Source organism: Equus przewalskii, chromosome 1, assembly GCF_037783145.1.
Source record: "Equus przewalskii isolate Varuska chromosome 1, EquPr2, whole genome shotgun sequence".
NCBI lineage: Eukaryota > Metazoa > Chordata > Mammalia > Perissodactyla > Equidae > Equus > Equus przewalskii.
The window spans coordinates 91879989-91895706 of NC_091831.1; the positions used below are offsets into that span (position 1 = coordinate 91879989).

At 40.6% G+C, this 15718-nt stretch overlaps 1 protein-coding gene across 1 annotated transcript in view; it reads left to right on the forward strand.

Moving 5' to 3' along the window:
* Positions 1-15718, forward strand: part of HDGFL3 (HDGF like 3) — a 67001-nt gene that overhangs the window by 41222 nt on the left and 10061 nt on the right. Inside the window, exons 2-5 of the mRNA XM_070570170.1 lie at positions 5068-5144; positions 10495-10633; positions 10976-11134; positions 14989-15135. Coding sequence (XP_070426271.1) covers positions 5068-5144; positions 10495-10633; positions 10976-11134; positions 14989-15135 — 522 coding nt within the window. The remainder of the gene's footprint in view (positions 1-5067; positions 5145-10494; positions 10634-10975; positions 11135-14988; positions 15136-15718) is intronic.

Genomic DNA, 15718 nt, shown 5'->3' on the forward strand with positions numbered 1-15718 from the left:
TTTGTCAACTAGTAATTCAGTGTCTACCACATACATAAACTTACCCCTTTGCATTTTAAGTTCTATTTTTTTGTTCATTTAAAATATGTTCGTTTTCTGGAGATCCGTTTCACAATGATGCGAATATTCTTAACACTTCTGAACTGTACATTAAAAATAGTTAAGATGGAAATTTTGGGGTTTTACCACAATTATACATATATAATTGAATTTATTCAAAATGAAATTATTCATTTTTCAGTTGTCTTTGTAGGGTAGCGTTGATTATAACACATACAAGGTTTTCACAGAAGTTGTGTAGTAGGTAACGGGAAGCCTGCAGACAAGGAGCGACTTTGAAAGGCTGGTGGAATGGCCTTGTCAAAAGATCGGGAGCACTGGAGTAACGGAACTAAATACAGTAATGGGAATAGTGATTAATTTGAGAGACATTTCAGGAGCTGAATTGGTAGAATTTGGTGAAAAAATGAATATGGGGCTTGAGGAAATAAAAAGATTAAGGTTTCTTTCTTGGTAACGGAATATACCAATAAGTAAGATAGAAAACAAAAACAGATTCAGAGAAAATTGGTTCAGTTTTAGACAAGCCATGGAATTTCAGGGCTGAAGGAAACCTAGAGGTTTCACATATTACAGATGTGAAAGTCAGGGCCCCAAGAGATTGTGACACCTTCCATGCCACAATTGGAATCAAGGACGTGACAACAAGTTTCTAGACTCCAAGGCCGTCTTTTCCCAGTGCCCCAGGCACCGCTGTGATGCGGCTCGTTCAGCTCGGACATGAACTTGTGTGTGCGGTAGTCCTCGGGCCGCTGCCACTGTTCATTAAGAAGGCCTGCAGATTCTTCACGAGACTGGATACCAGACCTTTTCCTTGCTCTCTGAGCTCCAAGTCTGCCTCTTCTGTCTGTCTCTTGCCTTTACTTTAAGCTGCTTGTAGGACCTGTAAGTGGAGATTGTGTGTAGATGTTTGTGATTTGATGCCTGAAGTTCAGAGGAAAGGTTGGGGCTACAGATGGAGACTTGGGAGTTAAGGACCATTTCTTGAATCATTCTCAGGAGTAGTGTGTATGTGGCCGTATAACTCATTAAGGATTTGGACCTCATCCTGGCAGAGGCTCTCAGCCTCACTGTGCGTGAGCATTGGCAGGTCTGGGGAGGGGCTGAAGGCTCTTGATTTTTTTTTTTATTATTAATGTTATGATAGATTACAACCTTGTGAGATTTCAGTTGTACATTTTTGTTAGTCATGTTGTGGGTACACCACTTCCCCCTTTGTGCCCTCCCCCCACCCCCCCCTTTTCCCTGGTAACCACCGATCTGATCTCCTTATCAATATACTAACTTCCACCTATGAGTGGAGTCATATAGAGTTCGTCTTTCTCTGACTGGCTTATTTCGCTTAACATAATACCCTCGAGGTCCATCCACGTTGTTGTGAATGGGCCAATTTTGTCTTTTTTTATGGCTGAGTAGTATTCCATTGTGTATATATACCACATCTTCTTTATCCAATCATCAGTTTCTGGGCATGTAGGTTGGTTCCACGTCTTGGCTATTGTAAATAATGCTGCGATGAACACAGGGGTGCAACGGACTCTTGAGATTTCTGATATCAGGTTCTTAGGATAGATACCCAGTAATGGGATGGCTGGGTCATAGGGTATTTCTATTTTTAACTTTTTGAGAAATCTCCATACTGTTTTCCATAGTGGCTGTACCAGTTTGCATTCCCACCAACAGTGTATGAGGGTTCCTTTTTCTCCACAACCTCTCCAACATTTGTCGCTCTTGGTTTTGGATGTTTTTGCCAATCTAACGGGTGTAAGGTGATATCTTAGTGTAGTTTTGATTTGCATTTCCCTGATGATTAGCGATGATGAACATCTTTTCATGTGTCTATTGGCCATATTCATATCTTCTTTTAAGAAATGTCTGTTCATGTCCTCTGCCCATTTTTTGATCGGGTTGTTTGTTTTTTTGTTGTTAAGCAGTGTGAGTTCTTTGTATATTATGGAGATTAACCCTTTGTCGGATAAGTGGCTTGTAAATATTTTTTCCCAATTAGTGAGCTGTTTTTTTGTTTCAATCCTGTTTTCCCTTGCCTTGAAGAAGCTCTTTAGTCTGATGAAGTCCCATTTGTTTATTCTTTCTATTGTTTCCCTCAACTGAGGAGTTATAGTGTCCGAAAAGATTCTTTTGAAACTGATGTCAAAGAGTGTACTGCCTATATTCTCTTCCAAAAGACTTATTGTCTCAGGCCTAATCTTTAGGTCTTTGATCCATTTTGAGTTTATTTTGGTCTGTGGTGAAAAAGAATGGTCAATTTTCAATCTTTTGCATGTGGCTGTCCAGTTTTCCCAGCACCATTTGTTGAAGAGACTTTCTTTTCTCCATTGTAGGCCCTCTGCTCCTTTGTCGAAGATTAGCTGTCCATAGATGTGTGGTTTTATCTCTGGGCTTTCAATTCTGTTCCATTGATCTGTGGACCTGTTTTTGTACCAGTACCATGCTGTTTTGATCACTGTAGCTTTGTAATATGTTTTGAAATCGGGGATTGTGATTCCGCCGGCTTTGTTTTTCTTGCTCAGGATTGCTTTAGCAATTCGCGGTCTTTTGTTGCCCCATATGAATTTTAGGATTGTTTGTTCAATTTCTGTGAAGAATGTTCTTGGGATTCTGATTGGGATAGCATTGAATCTGTATATTGCTTTAGGTAGTATGGACATTTTAACTATGTTTATTCTTCCAATCCATGTGCATGGAATGTCTTTCCATCTCTTTATGTCATCGTCAATTTCTTTCAAGAAAGTCTTGTAGTTTTCATTGTATAGATCCTTCACTTCCTTGGTTAAGTTTATCCCAAGGTATTTTATTCTTTTCGTTGCGATTGTGAATGGGATTGAGTTCTTGAGTTCTTTTTCTGTTAGTTCATTGTTAGTGTATAGAAATGCTACTGATTTATGCACTTTAATTTTATACCCTGCTACTTTGCTGTAGTTGTTGATTATTTCTAATAGTTTTTTTATGGATTCTTTGGGGTTTTCTATATATAAGATCATGTCGTCTGCAAACAGCGAGAGTTTTACTTCTTCGTTACCTATTTGGATTCCTTTTATTTCTTTTTCCTGCCGAATTGGTCTGGCCAGCACCTCCAGTACTATGTTGAATAGGAGTGGTGAAAGTGGGCACCCTTGTCTTGTTCCTGTCCTCAGAGGGATGGCTTTCAGTTTTTGTCCATTGAGTATGATGTTGGCTGTGGGTCTGTCATATATGGCCTTTATTATGTTGAGGTACTTTCCTTCTATACCCATTTTATTGAGGGTTTTTATCATAAATTGGTGTTGGATCTTGTCGAATGCTTTCTCTGCATCTAATGAGATGATCATGTGGTTTTTCTTTTTCATTTTGTTGATGTAGTGTATCACGTTGATTGACTTGCGGATGTTGAACCATCCCTGTGTCCCTGGTATAAATCCCACTTGATCATGGTGTATAATCTTTTGAATGTATTGCTGTATTCGGTTTGCCAAAATTTTGTTGAGGATTTTTGCATCTATGTTCATCAGTGATATCGGCCTGTAGGTCTCCTTCTTTTTGTTGTCCTTGTCAGGTTTGGGGATCAGAGTGATGTTGGCTTCATAGAATGTGTTAGGGAGTACTCCATCTTTCTCAATTTTCTGGAACAGTTTGAGGAGAATAGGTATTAAGTCTTCTTTGAATGTTTGGTAGAATTCTCCAGAGAAGCCGTCTGGTCCTGGACTCTTATTTTTGGGGAAGTTTTTGATTACCGTTTCTATTTCCTTACTTGTGATTGGCCTATTCAGATTCTCCATTTCTTCCTGATTCAGCTTGGGGAGATTGTAGGAGTCTAGGAATTTGTCCATTTCTTCCAGGTTGTTCAATTTGTTGGCATATAGTTTTTCATAGTATTCTCTTATGATCTCTTGTATTTCATTGGTATCTGTTGTGATTTCTCCTCTCCCATTCCTAATTTTATTAATTTGCGATTTCTCTCTTCTTTTCTTGGTGAGTCTGGCTAGGGGTTTGTCAATTTTGTTAATTCTTTCGAAGAACCAACTCTTTGTTTCATTGATCCTTTCTATTGTCTTTTTTGTTTCAATATCGTTTATTTCTGCTCTTATTTTTATTATTTCCCTCCTTCTACTGACTCTGGGCTTTGTTTGTTCTTCTTTTTCTAGTTCTGTTAGGTGTCGTTTGAGGTTGCTTATGTGAGCTTTTTCTTGTTTAGTGAGGTGAGCCTGTATTGCGATGAATTTCCCTCTTAGGACTGCTTTTGCTGCATCCCAAATGATTTGGTATGTCGTGTTCTCATTTTCATTTGTCTCCAGATAAAATTTGATTTCTTCTTTAATTTCTTCAATGATCCATTGTTTGTTCAGAAGCGTGTTGTTTAGTCTCCACATTTTTGCACCTTTCTCTGTGAAGGCTCTTGATTTTTAAAAAGCTCCAGAGGTTTCAGATGCACAGCTAGAAGCTATAGAATGATCTGAAGCAAGGAAGTGACATAATGAAATACGCATTTTAAAAGGTAATTCTAGCTTAAATGGGTGGAGAGAGTGACTTGCAGTAGTCTAGGCAAGAGACGATATCTTTTAATGACTACATAATATTTTGAGTTAGTTTTCCATAATTCCTCTATCTTGCAACACTTATGTTTCTAGGGTTGTGCACGTGTGTGTAAAATTCTCTGTTATCCCCAAAAAGTGCATCTTTTTGTTTCTTTTTTAATTCTTTTGCATTATTTCACTAGGACAGATTCCAAGGAATAATTCTATTCACTTGAAGGAAATGAGTAGTTTTGTCTCCTGATTATGTATTACCATATGGTTATAATCAATTTACAGTGTTACTCTTCATGTCATGGGCCAAATGTGACCTTTAGAATCATTCTGTAATGTTCAAGAAAAGAAAAACTATTGGGATTTTGGTTAAAGTAATTTTATTTTGAAATTAGCAATAAATTATCAGAACAATGTTTATGTCATGTTTATGCCATTTTACCTGATTTAACTGAATATTTAATAACTAATTTATCCTTAATAGATTGATGAACTCCCAGAGGGAGCTGTGAAGCCTCCAGCAAACAAGTATCCTATCTTCTTTTTTGGCACCCATGAAACGTAAGTCAACAGAACAACTTAAAGTTTCAACAGCTCTGGTTTGACTCTGCTAGACTACATAAGATCTGTAACATCTCGTGTTGTTAAAATTGTCAGAATCAATTATAGAAAAATCCAAGCTTAATAATGTGTTTTTCTTAATGTAAAGATTTTCCATTCATTTTGATTTTGAATGTCGTTTCTATTTCTGCTTAAATGTTGGGTATCACCCAGAAGTCTCCTTTAGGACACTTTTAAGTCCTAGGGTGATCCCTGGGCCACTCCCATCATTTCTTTTGTAGCTCTTGTATATCTCCCTTTGAGAAATTTCTTCCCTTCGTATTTCACAGAACAAAGTTATATTCTCTCAGTCTCTTTCAATTGGTTGGACCCTGAAGCAAACATACCACCTTTTTAAGATTTTCTAATTCTGTTGATTAGAATACAGGCTAAACTGTTGAATAAAGGAAGCTGTAAATACCATGTCTCAAATAATATAGAAGTTTCTTTCTTCCTTTTGAAACAATCGAGAGGCAGGCAGAGGGTTCGAGGTGGGTAGACTGCTCTGCTCTGGGGACCCAGGTTCCTGCTTCACGTCCTGCCCTCCTTGAGTGCTCCCCTTGTCTGCTTATCTGAAAACAAAGCGAGCTCTGGGTCAGCCGCACCTGTGCGTCCTCCAGGCCGACAGAGAGGAAGCGGCATCCATCACCGACACTTGCATTCGTTCCAGCGGCAAGACCTTGCTCAGACGGCCACGTCTGGCTGTAAAGGAAGCTGGAAAACACAGTCTCTAGCTGCACAGCTCTAACGGGGAAAAATTGAGAGGAATAATCTCTTAATGAAAGAAAGAAGAAAATAATGGATGCCAGGGGACAGTTGGCAGTGTTGACACATAAGAATGTATACGGCTGATTACGACAAGGACACAAGTGGAATAGGAATTGCAAATGTGAGGAAAAGTTAGAAACTGTCACAAAATCTTAGAAGTCTTCAAACTCAGGGTCGCTCCTTATGTTCGTCTGAGTGTGAGTAGAGCCAGGCATGGACTTTTCCTTAGCCTGCTGTCTCTGCCACTCTGACCTCTTCCCCCTTCTCGTCTTGAAAGAGAGCTGGCCAGGAGAGGGCCCTTAAGACATATTTCTTTCTTGCCTTCATGTCAGAAATAGTTCTGTTTCTTTTAGAAATTTAGTTTTATTTTGTTTTGTTTTTATCTAATAGACACTGTGGACTATGCAACTTACCATGTTTTCCTCAGAGGGTTGCCAGAAAGCTTAGAAATACATGTTTTACCTGTAAGTGCACAGGGCTTTGCAATATGTATTTTTGTATTTGCCTCATTTGTGCCTCCATTTTATGTCTATACCACTATTTTGCTTTTTCTTGAGGACCTGTTTCCAAGTGATCTGGTTGTATTTCTAGGATAAGGCAGAATTTAATAAACAAGATTATCACATTTCAACTATATACACCCAAATCAACCATTTACTAACATTATATGGTCACTTTCATTCACTTAGTGAACATTTTCCAGGCATTCTTTAAGGCATTAGAAATAAAAAGATGTCCTTAAAGAGCCTACCACCTGGTGTACTGCTGGTGAACGTAACAGAATCATCCTGGTGAACAGCGTGAAGGGTTTTACAGAGCTGTTTGTTACGGCGTCCTTCATATAAGTCAGCAGCATCCTTCCCAGGCTCAGTTCAGTAAAGGTAGTTCTACCAAGGAGCAGTGTCATAGGGCCCCTATGTGAGCGTTTTGCTGGTTTGATCATCCAGAGTAGATTTGAAAACATCTAGAGCTGTATGAACTTCAAAAACTTCAAAAATGCCATAACATTGTTTCAGCTGAACGTTTACTTGATATGGGTGTACCTGAACCTGAGACATACACCCTGGCGAGTCCCTATGCTGTGCCTCTCCATGAAGGCAAAGAGCCTGCAGGTGTCACCCAGCAGAGTCCTGGTGAAGGCAGAGAGCCTGCAGGTGTCGCCCAGCAGAGTCCTGGTGAAGGCAGAGAGCCTGCAGGTGTCGCCCAGCAGAGTCCTGGTGAAGGCAGAGAGCCTGCAGGTGTCGCCCAGCAGAGTCCTGGTGAAGGCAGAGAGCCTGCGGGTGTCGCCCAGCACGGTCCTGGTGAAGGCAGAGAGCCTGCGGGTGTCACCCTGCACGGTCCTGGCCCATGGCAGGTGTTTAAAGCATAGCCCTTGAATGAATTTAAATTAATTAAATGAAATAAATTAAAGGGGGAAAAAGTTTGTGAAAGGTGAGTAATTCAGCAAGAAAGCTGAGTGCAGGTCAGCCAAAGGAGCACCCCCAAGCAGGACTGGAATTTCCTCAGACCATGGCCTTGAATCAGCAATGCCCAGACAGATGGGTGGATGGAGCCAAGTCCTTCTCCATGTAACTCAACCTTGGTTAACTACTAACCCCAGTGGTTGCAATCTGGACCATTATCGAGGCAGCCTTGGCCAGGAAAAGGAAAAAACATCTTCCTTATAGCATGTAACTTTGAACAATTTTATTTTCTGACCTACCTTTTAATAAGATTTGTAAAATATGCAGTAAACGTAACCAATTGAGAGTGGCTTTGATTTGTGGAATTATCTATAATCCAGGGGAAAACAAGTTGTCTATCAAAAAGAAGAACTTGTTTTAGAATAGCTCGTTCAGGCTCCCTCTTTCTGGCAACAGCTAACGTGGCCACCTGGACTATTAGCCCAGCCTCCTGTGCCGTCATTCAAGTACACACAAGCTCTGGTTATCGTCAGCAGCTGATGGTGACCCTCAGGCAGCTCAGCCCACATAGAGTCAAAGGCTAGAAGGTCAAAAGCCACAGTCTAATAATGCATGACAAATTTCTCTAAAAGTGAAATCGCCATACCCAAAGTCCATATCTTTCTCGTGTTCAGTTTGTTGCACAAGACACTGACATGCTTTTGATTAAAATGTCTGGTAACCTAATAAACTATGTCTGGACTCAGTGAGGTGGAATAATGCTGACTGAGCAGTTAAAGGTGAACCATCAAGGGAGGTGATTGGGGTCAGGAAGCTTGCTCAGGTGTTTTTATCAGCTTGAGGTTTTTGATCAGCCTGGCAATGTGAAGGATCAGTGCTAAGACCCTGTCAGAAATGGAACTTACTGGGCCAGCCCCATGGCCGAGTGGTTAAGTTCACACACTCCACTTCGGCAGCCCAGGGTTTTGCCAGTTCGGATCCTGGGGGCAGACCTAGCACCGCTCATCAAGTCGTGCTGAGGCGGCATCCCTCATAGAGGAACTAGAAGGACCTACAACCAGAATATACACCTATGTACTGGGGGGCTTTGGGGAGAAGGAGAAGAAAAAGAAAGATTGGCAACGGATGTTAGCTCAGGGCCAATGTTTAAAAAAGAAAGAAAAATGGAATTTACAAATGTCAGCAGTAAACTATTAACCTGTAATCCCAAGGCTTTCAATATCATCTCTGCTGATAATTTCCAAATACGTTTCTCTAGCTCAGACCTTTCCCCTGAATTCCAGAATCACCCCTCCAGCTGCCTACTTGACATCTTCACTTGTATGTCTGACCAGGATTTCAAACTTAATATCCAGAGCTGAGCATTTCACCCTCAAATCTCGTTCTCTCAAAAATCTTTCCATTTCAGTATCAACTCCATTTTTCTGATTTCTGAGTCTAAAACTTTGGAAATATCCGTAACTCCACCCTTTTTCTCACATGCCATATCCAGCGCATCAACAGATCATCTTGGCTCTTTGTCGAGTGAATTCAGAATCCAGCCACGTCTCACCAGCTGCACTGCTTACACCCTGGTCCAGGGCCCCATCGGGACTTCAGTAGCCTCACTCACCTCTGCTTCTACCCTGACGCCCTCTGCTTCAGTCTGTTGTCAATACAGCAGCCAAAGGAGTCTATCAAAACAAAGTATCACTTCTCAAAACCTTTCATGGTTTCCCATCAGACTCACAGCCTTTATAGTGGCCTCCAAGGCCCTGCCTGAGCTGGGCCCCACCCTCTCACCTCCCTGACCTCATCCTGGACTGCTCTCCCCTCACTCGCTCGCTCTGGCCACACTGGCCTCTCGTTTCTTAAGCACACTAGGCGTTCTCCCACTTGAGGGCACTTTGTGCTTGCTCCTCTTCCCCAGGTACGTGCATGGGTCGTTCCTTCACCTCCTCTAATTCTGAGATGCTCCCCTTCAGTGAGGCCTTCCTGGATCTGTGTATCTAAAATTGTAAAGTCCACCCCCAGTCCTTGCCATCCCCCTTCTCTGCTTTATTTAATTTTTTCTATCACACAATATTATGTATTGTATTTATGTTTTTTATTGTGCAAAGCCCAACCCCCACTACTAGAATGTATGTTCCGTGAGGGCAGAGCAGCCCCAGCTCCTCTGGAATAGTGCCTGACACAGTATAGATGTTCAGTCTAATGTGTTGAATGAATGAGTAAATGAATCTTAGTTTGAAATGTAAGCTTCATGGGTGTCAGCCAGGATGTGGGCCTCCCCCACCTTATTCCCCAGGTTAACAGCATAGATGATAATGCTGAAGACTGGTTTGAATGTTGGATCTATTAGTGAGCCCCAGGATTCATTCTAACTCATTTTCTTTTCATGGTTATGATTAATTTAGGGTAAAGTTTAAACTGGATAAGATTCTATCTACTTTGCCACTTCTAATTTTTTTCTTGCTTAGTGCCTCATTAAACACTAATATAATCTTTTTTCCTGGTTTTTTCTCCCCAAATCCCCCCAGTACATAGTTGTATATTTTAGTTGTGGGTCCTTCTAGTTGTGGCATGTGGGACACCGCCTCAACATAGCCTAATGAGCAGTGCCATGTCCACACCCAGGATCCGAACCCTGGGCCGCCGAAGCGGAAGGCGTGGACTTAACCACTCGGCCACAGGGCCAGCCCCTAATGTTTTAATTTATGGAAATAATGGTCAATAAATATACTAATGTGGTATATAGAGTTAAAATCATTTTTGTAATCTAGTGTTTTTACTTTTATTGTAAATCTCACGAAAGCCTTACCTATAGAAGACTAGCATAGATAAGTCTTAGTTTAAGACGATGATTTAAGTGGCCACAGTAGACATCTTTAAAACTACTCGTGTAACTGAAAATCAATGTCAAAACAAAAAGAAGTTGGTAGCAGGGTCTAGGGTTGCTGGCTTATATAGCCAGCAGTGCGTTTTTCTGCCTTGAAGTATATGTGTAAAACGTCCTGTGATATGTGCATAACTCAGAGGGTTTATATAGACTTTCAGTTTGTTTCCTAAATTTGCTCTGACACTTTAGTCGATATTGATATTAAAAACATGTTACATTTGAAGGTCAGGGTATCAATTCTATTTCTAATATATCTCTGCAGTGCATTTCTAGGTCCCAAAGACCTTTTTCCATATAAGGAATACAAAGACAAGTTTGGAAAGTCAAACAAACGGAAAGGATTTAATGAAGGCTTGTGGGAAATAGAAAATAACCCAGGAGTAAAATTTACTGGATACCAGGTAATGGTTTACTTCATTGTCCCTTGCTATATCTCATTTCTTTGGTTTTAACTCTTTCTTGGGTCTTTCTTCTATGTCCTTTGTACTAATTGTTACCCTCCATGCATTTGAAGTCAGAATTCTTTTTGGCTCCAGTAGCCTTTTGGATTAAATGTAATTCTGTTACACAAGGAGGTTCGAGTCAAGTGGTGACTGGAAAGTTGAGGTTGACAATCCTTTATTTTGAAAATCTTAGGAGTAAGCTGAACCCTTTCCAATTAAAATAGAATGATTCTTTTCACAGTCTGTGTTCTTTGCTATTGTTTCAAAAATGTAATTAGCTAATATTTTATTATTTCTTAGGCAATTCAGCAACAGAGCTCTTCAGAAACTGAGGGAGAAGGTGGAAATACTGCAGATGCAAGCAGTGAGGAAGAAGGTGATAGAGTAGAAGAAGATGGAAAAGGCAAAAGAAAGAACGAGAAAGCAGGCTCCAAACGGAAAAAGTCATACACTTCAAAGGTTACTGAGAAACTTTCCCCAGTGCTATTAATGTTATACGCATATTCATTACAAGTTTTTAGATTATTTTTAACTCATTCATTGGACACAGAGAAATCTCCTAATTCTGTGGAGCCTCTGCCTTTAGAGACAAGAACTCAGCTGAGGGGAGTAAGACAGACAACCTTAGACTCTTCAGGGCTGATTCGGCCCTGATAACACCACCTTCTCAGTTGGGGGAGGGCTGCTCTTGAGCGATGAGAGCAGGTGTGCTTCCTACACTAACCTCCCCCATGAGCTCTGAAGAGCTCAGGAATAGAGGAGACTCAGAACGAGTCAGGATCGTGTGTATGTACCATAGATGTAAATACGAAGATGGACTCACTTGTCTTTCTGCTTTAAAGAATGTGCGTTAGCGCTTGATTTGTTCAGCTCCTCTGTTTTCTGATCACTGTTCTCTGTCAGACTCCTGTCCTGGTGTGCGGTGGTGAGCAGATCCAACCCTGTCCCTGCCTCGTGTGACTTATGACACAGCAGGTTGGGAAGAAGGGCACAACACAGAGGAAACCAGCAGACCACAAATAGAAACGGAGAGGACTAGGAAGGAGACGAGCGGGAGCAGGGAATGACAGGGTGAGGTCCCTACTTCAGACAGTGACCAGGCCTTTCTGAAAAGCGAAGCTTGTGCTGAGCCCCAAAAGGAAGGTGTGGAAGGAGTGCCCGTGTGGGGCAGAGCAGCAGAGGCCCGAGGCAGGGAGAGTGCGCGTCCCGAATTGGAGGCGCGCAGATGTGGTTGGAGAGTCGTGATGAAGAGGAAGCGTCAGGCAGAGGCTAAACGATGGAGACCTGTGTGCCACATTAGCGAGTTTGGACTTTATTCCAGATGTAACAATTTATTACAGGTTTTAAGCAAAAGAGTGACATGATCCTAGATTTTCAAACTGGGAGTCTAGGTTTTTCACACAGGAATTCAGAAATACAGTTGAAAAAACTGTGAGATTGTGAAAATTGCTTACCTTTTAGAAACTGAAAGTAAAATGAATGGCTCTTTGAAGGCCGAAGGTTGGTTTCACTCTAATCGGTCTGTCTCACAATTGAATACTTGGATAAATTACTTCCATCTAGATTCTGGCATTAAGTGGCTGGATATACTTAGGAAACTCTTTAAAACAAGTACAAAGAGTTTATCAGGCTATCAACAATTTATTTTACAGTCTATAAAGTCCACCCACTGGCATACAGATAAAATTGTATGAATACTTATTACTTCCTGTGCACCTAATGAAAAACAGTATTTGCCTTGGATGGGAATAAAGTTTGCCACTAACAACAAAATAATGAGAATTTTCCCCATCAGACTATATCTTCCGTTGCAGTTATTTTTTAAGCTGAATTTCTTTTAGCATTTTGGACTTCACAGAAACACCCAATTTAATTGATTTTATTTAATTTACAATTTTCTGCTGAGCTCTGTAATGTGTTATACCATCCTAAATTATCTAACTGCCTAAGATAGCCAAGGTATTTAGTAGTGTGGACATGTGGCTTGTTGTGAAGACCAGAAGAAATGGGCTCACACCTGGAGGGGATTTACAATCTAAAGCAGTGAAGGGGTAAAGACAAACTTTACTTACTTACTAAGACTTATCTATTTTAAAGGATCATTTCCTTTGCCGTCTTTCAAGATCGCGACTTGCATGATCACTTAAGAACTATGATTTTTGATTTTTCATATCAGTGGAGTAACCTGCTAACACAGTGGTTCTCAAACTTGCACGTGCATCAGAATCACCTGGAGGGCTTGTTAAAACACAGATTGCTGAGGCGCAGCCCCCAGATTTCTATTTCAGAAGGGCTGGGGTGGGGCCTGAGAGTTACATTTTCAGGTGAGGCCAATGCTGCTGATCTGGGAACCATGTAAAGAGAAGCACTTACCTAGCGTAACGTCATTGTCTCTGTGGCTTCCCCAATGTGTCCTTTTTTGTTGAATATGGTGATCTTTTTACATCTATTTCTTAAAGTTGAATAATCTTCTTTGCCACTAAAAACCAGTGATTCACAGACTTTTCTGACTGCATCCCATTTAGGTCGAGGAAAGGACGCACATCACCTCTATCTCACCTAACGCCGTTTTTCTGTGAAAAAAGTTCAGTAATCATAATGAAAAGCCATAGTATGAGCAGATTTGAGAGAGATTCTGTATGTATCTTTTCAGCAGTAAGTGTGTGGAGGATTCATATCTGAGCCATAACAGATACTGAAAAATTATAGGTCAAAAATATTTTGCGTGAAAATTATTTATGGTATAAAGTAGGGCTAAGCAACAAACTAAATTGGTGATGATGCTAAACCACTAGTAATCTGAGTTACAAACAAAGATGGCCACAATTAGGCACAACCAACTCAAGACCAGACTGATGAAACAGATAAAGGGTCCTTCCCCAACATGATAGGAATTGCGATGATCTGAAGATGCAGAGTGAGAGGTTTTTCTAGGTTACCAAATATAGCTTGGCAATATTGAAGTGATTCTTTAGCAAAACTCTGGTAATCCCATCATTCTAGTCCACGTGTACCAAATTATAATATTTATAAACTCACTCGTAGGGTTTAAGTGTCTTTTGTAAGCATCATAAATTTTAGGGAATTGTGCATTATTGTCTATAAGAACTCTAAGTCAAAGACTATTATTTGAAAATTACTGTATAAAACAGTTACTACATTTCAGTAATTACTGTATTTACTGGAAGAACAGAAAGTATTTACTTTGTCTATTGTCGCACTTGATCCTACTTCAGACACTCCACAGTTGATGTAAATCCCTGCTTTCCCCTCGTGGAAACGGTAGAAATGACCTCATTTTAAACTGCTGTTTGGGGCTTGGTTGGTAGCTTTAGTAAAGTAAAATAGAAACATGTACTTCTGTATTCTGTATTCTGTCACATGGCTAGCAGATATCTTCTCTTTGGAAGCTGTGTTTTAAAATGTTGGTTGTCTGAAGAAGCTGAAGCTTGCTGATTCGTTTCTGGAAGACCGAAAGTGACTTGGCTCAGTCAGTTTTGCCTTAGCTCTTATTTGCTGTCTGCTTAAAGATTCTTAAAATTCCTCAAAGAAGAAATATTAGTGAAATGCTACATTTTACTTTTGTAAAGGTGCACGGTGGGGCCAACTTTGGATAATTTTAGTACTGTTCTGCAGAGCAGCTCTGGCTGTGAACTGTAATTGTATTTCCATCTTCCTCTAGTTTATCTTGAATTCACATGCAAGATGATAAGGCAAAAGGGCTAGCTCACCATCTGGCCTTGGGTTCTTAAATAACTACCCATAACTTAAGAGATTAAAGTTAGTTATATCACATGGTGATATCAAAGTTTTGTCAAGGTCATTCCATATGTGCCATTAACCAAACAGCTTCGGCAGGTGTCCTGACACAAGCATACATATATTATCTGCGATAGTTCACCTCGCATCTCTGGACCTTAGTTTCTACTGTAAAATGATGAGGAGGGACAAATGGCTTTCAGGGTGCCTGCTGCTCTGTAGCCTCCTAGGCTGGTGTCCATTCAGCTACATTCATTCATTGGCAGTGCTCTGGCTACACGAATCTTTATTTTCTGCTTTTAACAGCACACTGCTGGAAGAACTTAAAAGATCATCTAGTCCACCTCTACTTCCTTTCCAGCTAGTTAAACTGAGGCCCAGTGACATACAATGACTTATCCAAGGTCACCCAGCCTTGGCACACTGCATGTCGTATCGGAATATTCTGTATCAAGCCACAAAGGCTGGGTGTAGGTCAGCCGCTTCTGCGTTTCTTACTTGTGCCTTTAGATTTCTACTTTTGACTACAATTTTTAACTTTTGTAAACATTTAGAAATCCTCTAAACAGTCCCGGAAATCTCCAGGAGATGAAGATGACAAGGACTGCAAAGAAGAGGAAAACAAAAGCAGCTCTGAAGGTGGAGATGCCGGCAATGACACGAGAAACACAACTTCAGACTTGCAGAAAACCAGTGAAGGGGTAAGGATGTGCATGTAATTTCTCTTATCTTCTCTTAACTTAGAAGACATTTTGCTTCAGAATCAGGATCCATGTCAGGCTAAGGCCTGAGTAAATGTTGTCTTAGTGAATGGAGCAACATTCTCAGCCTGGTGTGCGTATCTGCTCTCAGTTCCTGCATAAGTGATTCGATGCTGCAGTCTGAGAAGAAAGGACAGCCGGTGGGAGTTAGACCTGGCCATCAGTTTGGAACTCTGTGAACAGGTTTATTCTTTTTTACACCATCTTCAGCAACTAAGAGAGTCTTTAAAGTAAGGTGTGAAATACTAAAATTATGAAATGCCACCTCAAAATTTGACAGTTGTATTTCTTTGATTATAAAATGAATGGCATGTTCAAAATAGGGATTTTGTGCTGCCGCTTCTTTCCTAGCAGTGTGTGATGTAATATACCCACGAGGACTTTAAATCTTCAAACTATGTGCACGCTGATATTTAAAGCACCCAAGGGGAAAACTTGTCCACTTTGAATCCTATTAACTTTTATTAACCCTGTTAACTTCAAAGTCACAGGCAAGTCCGCCTGCGTAAAAGTGTTCTTAGGA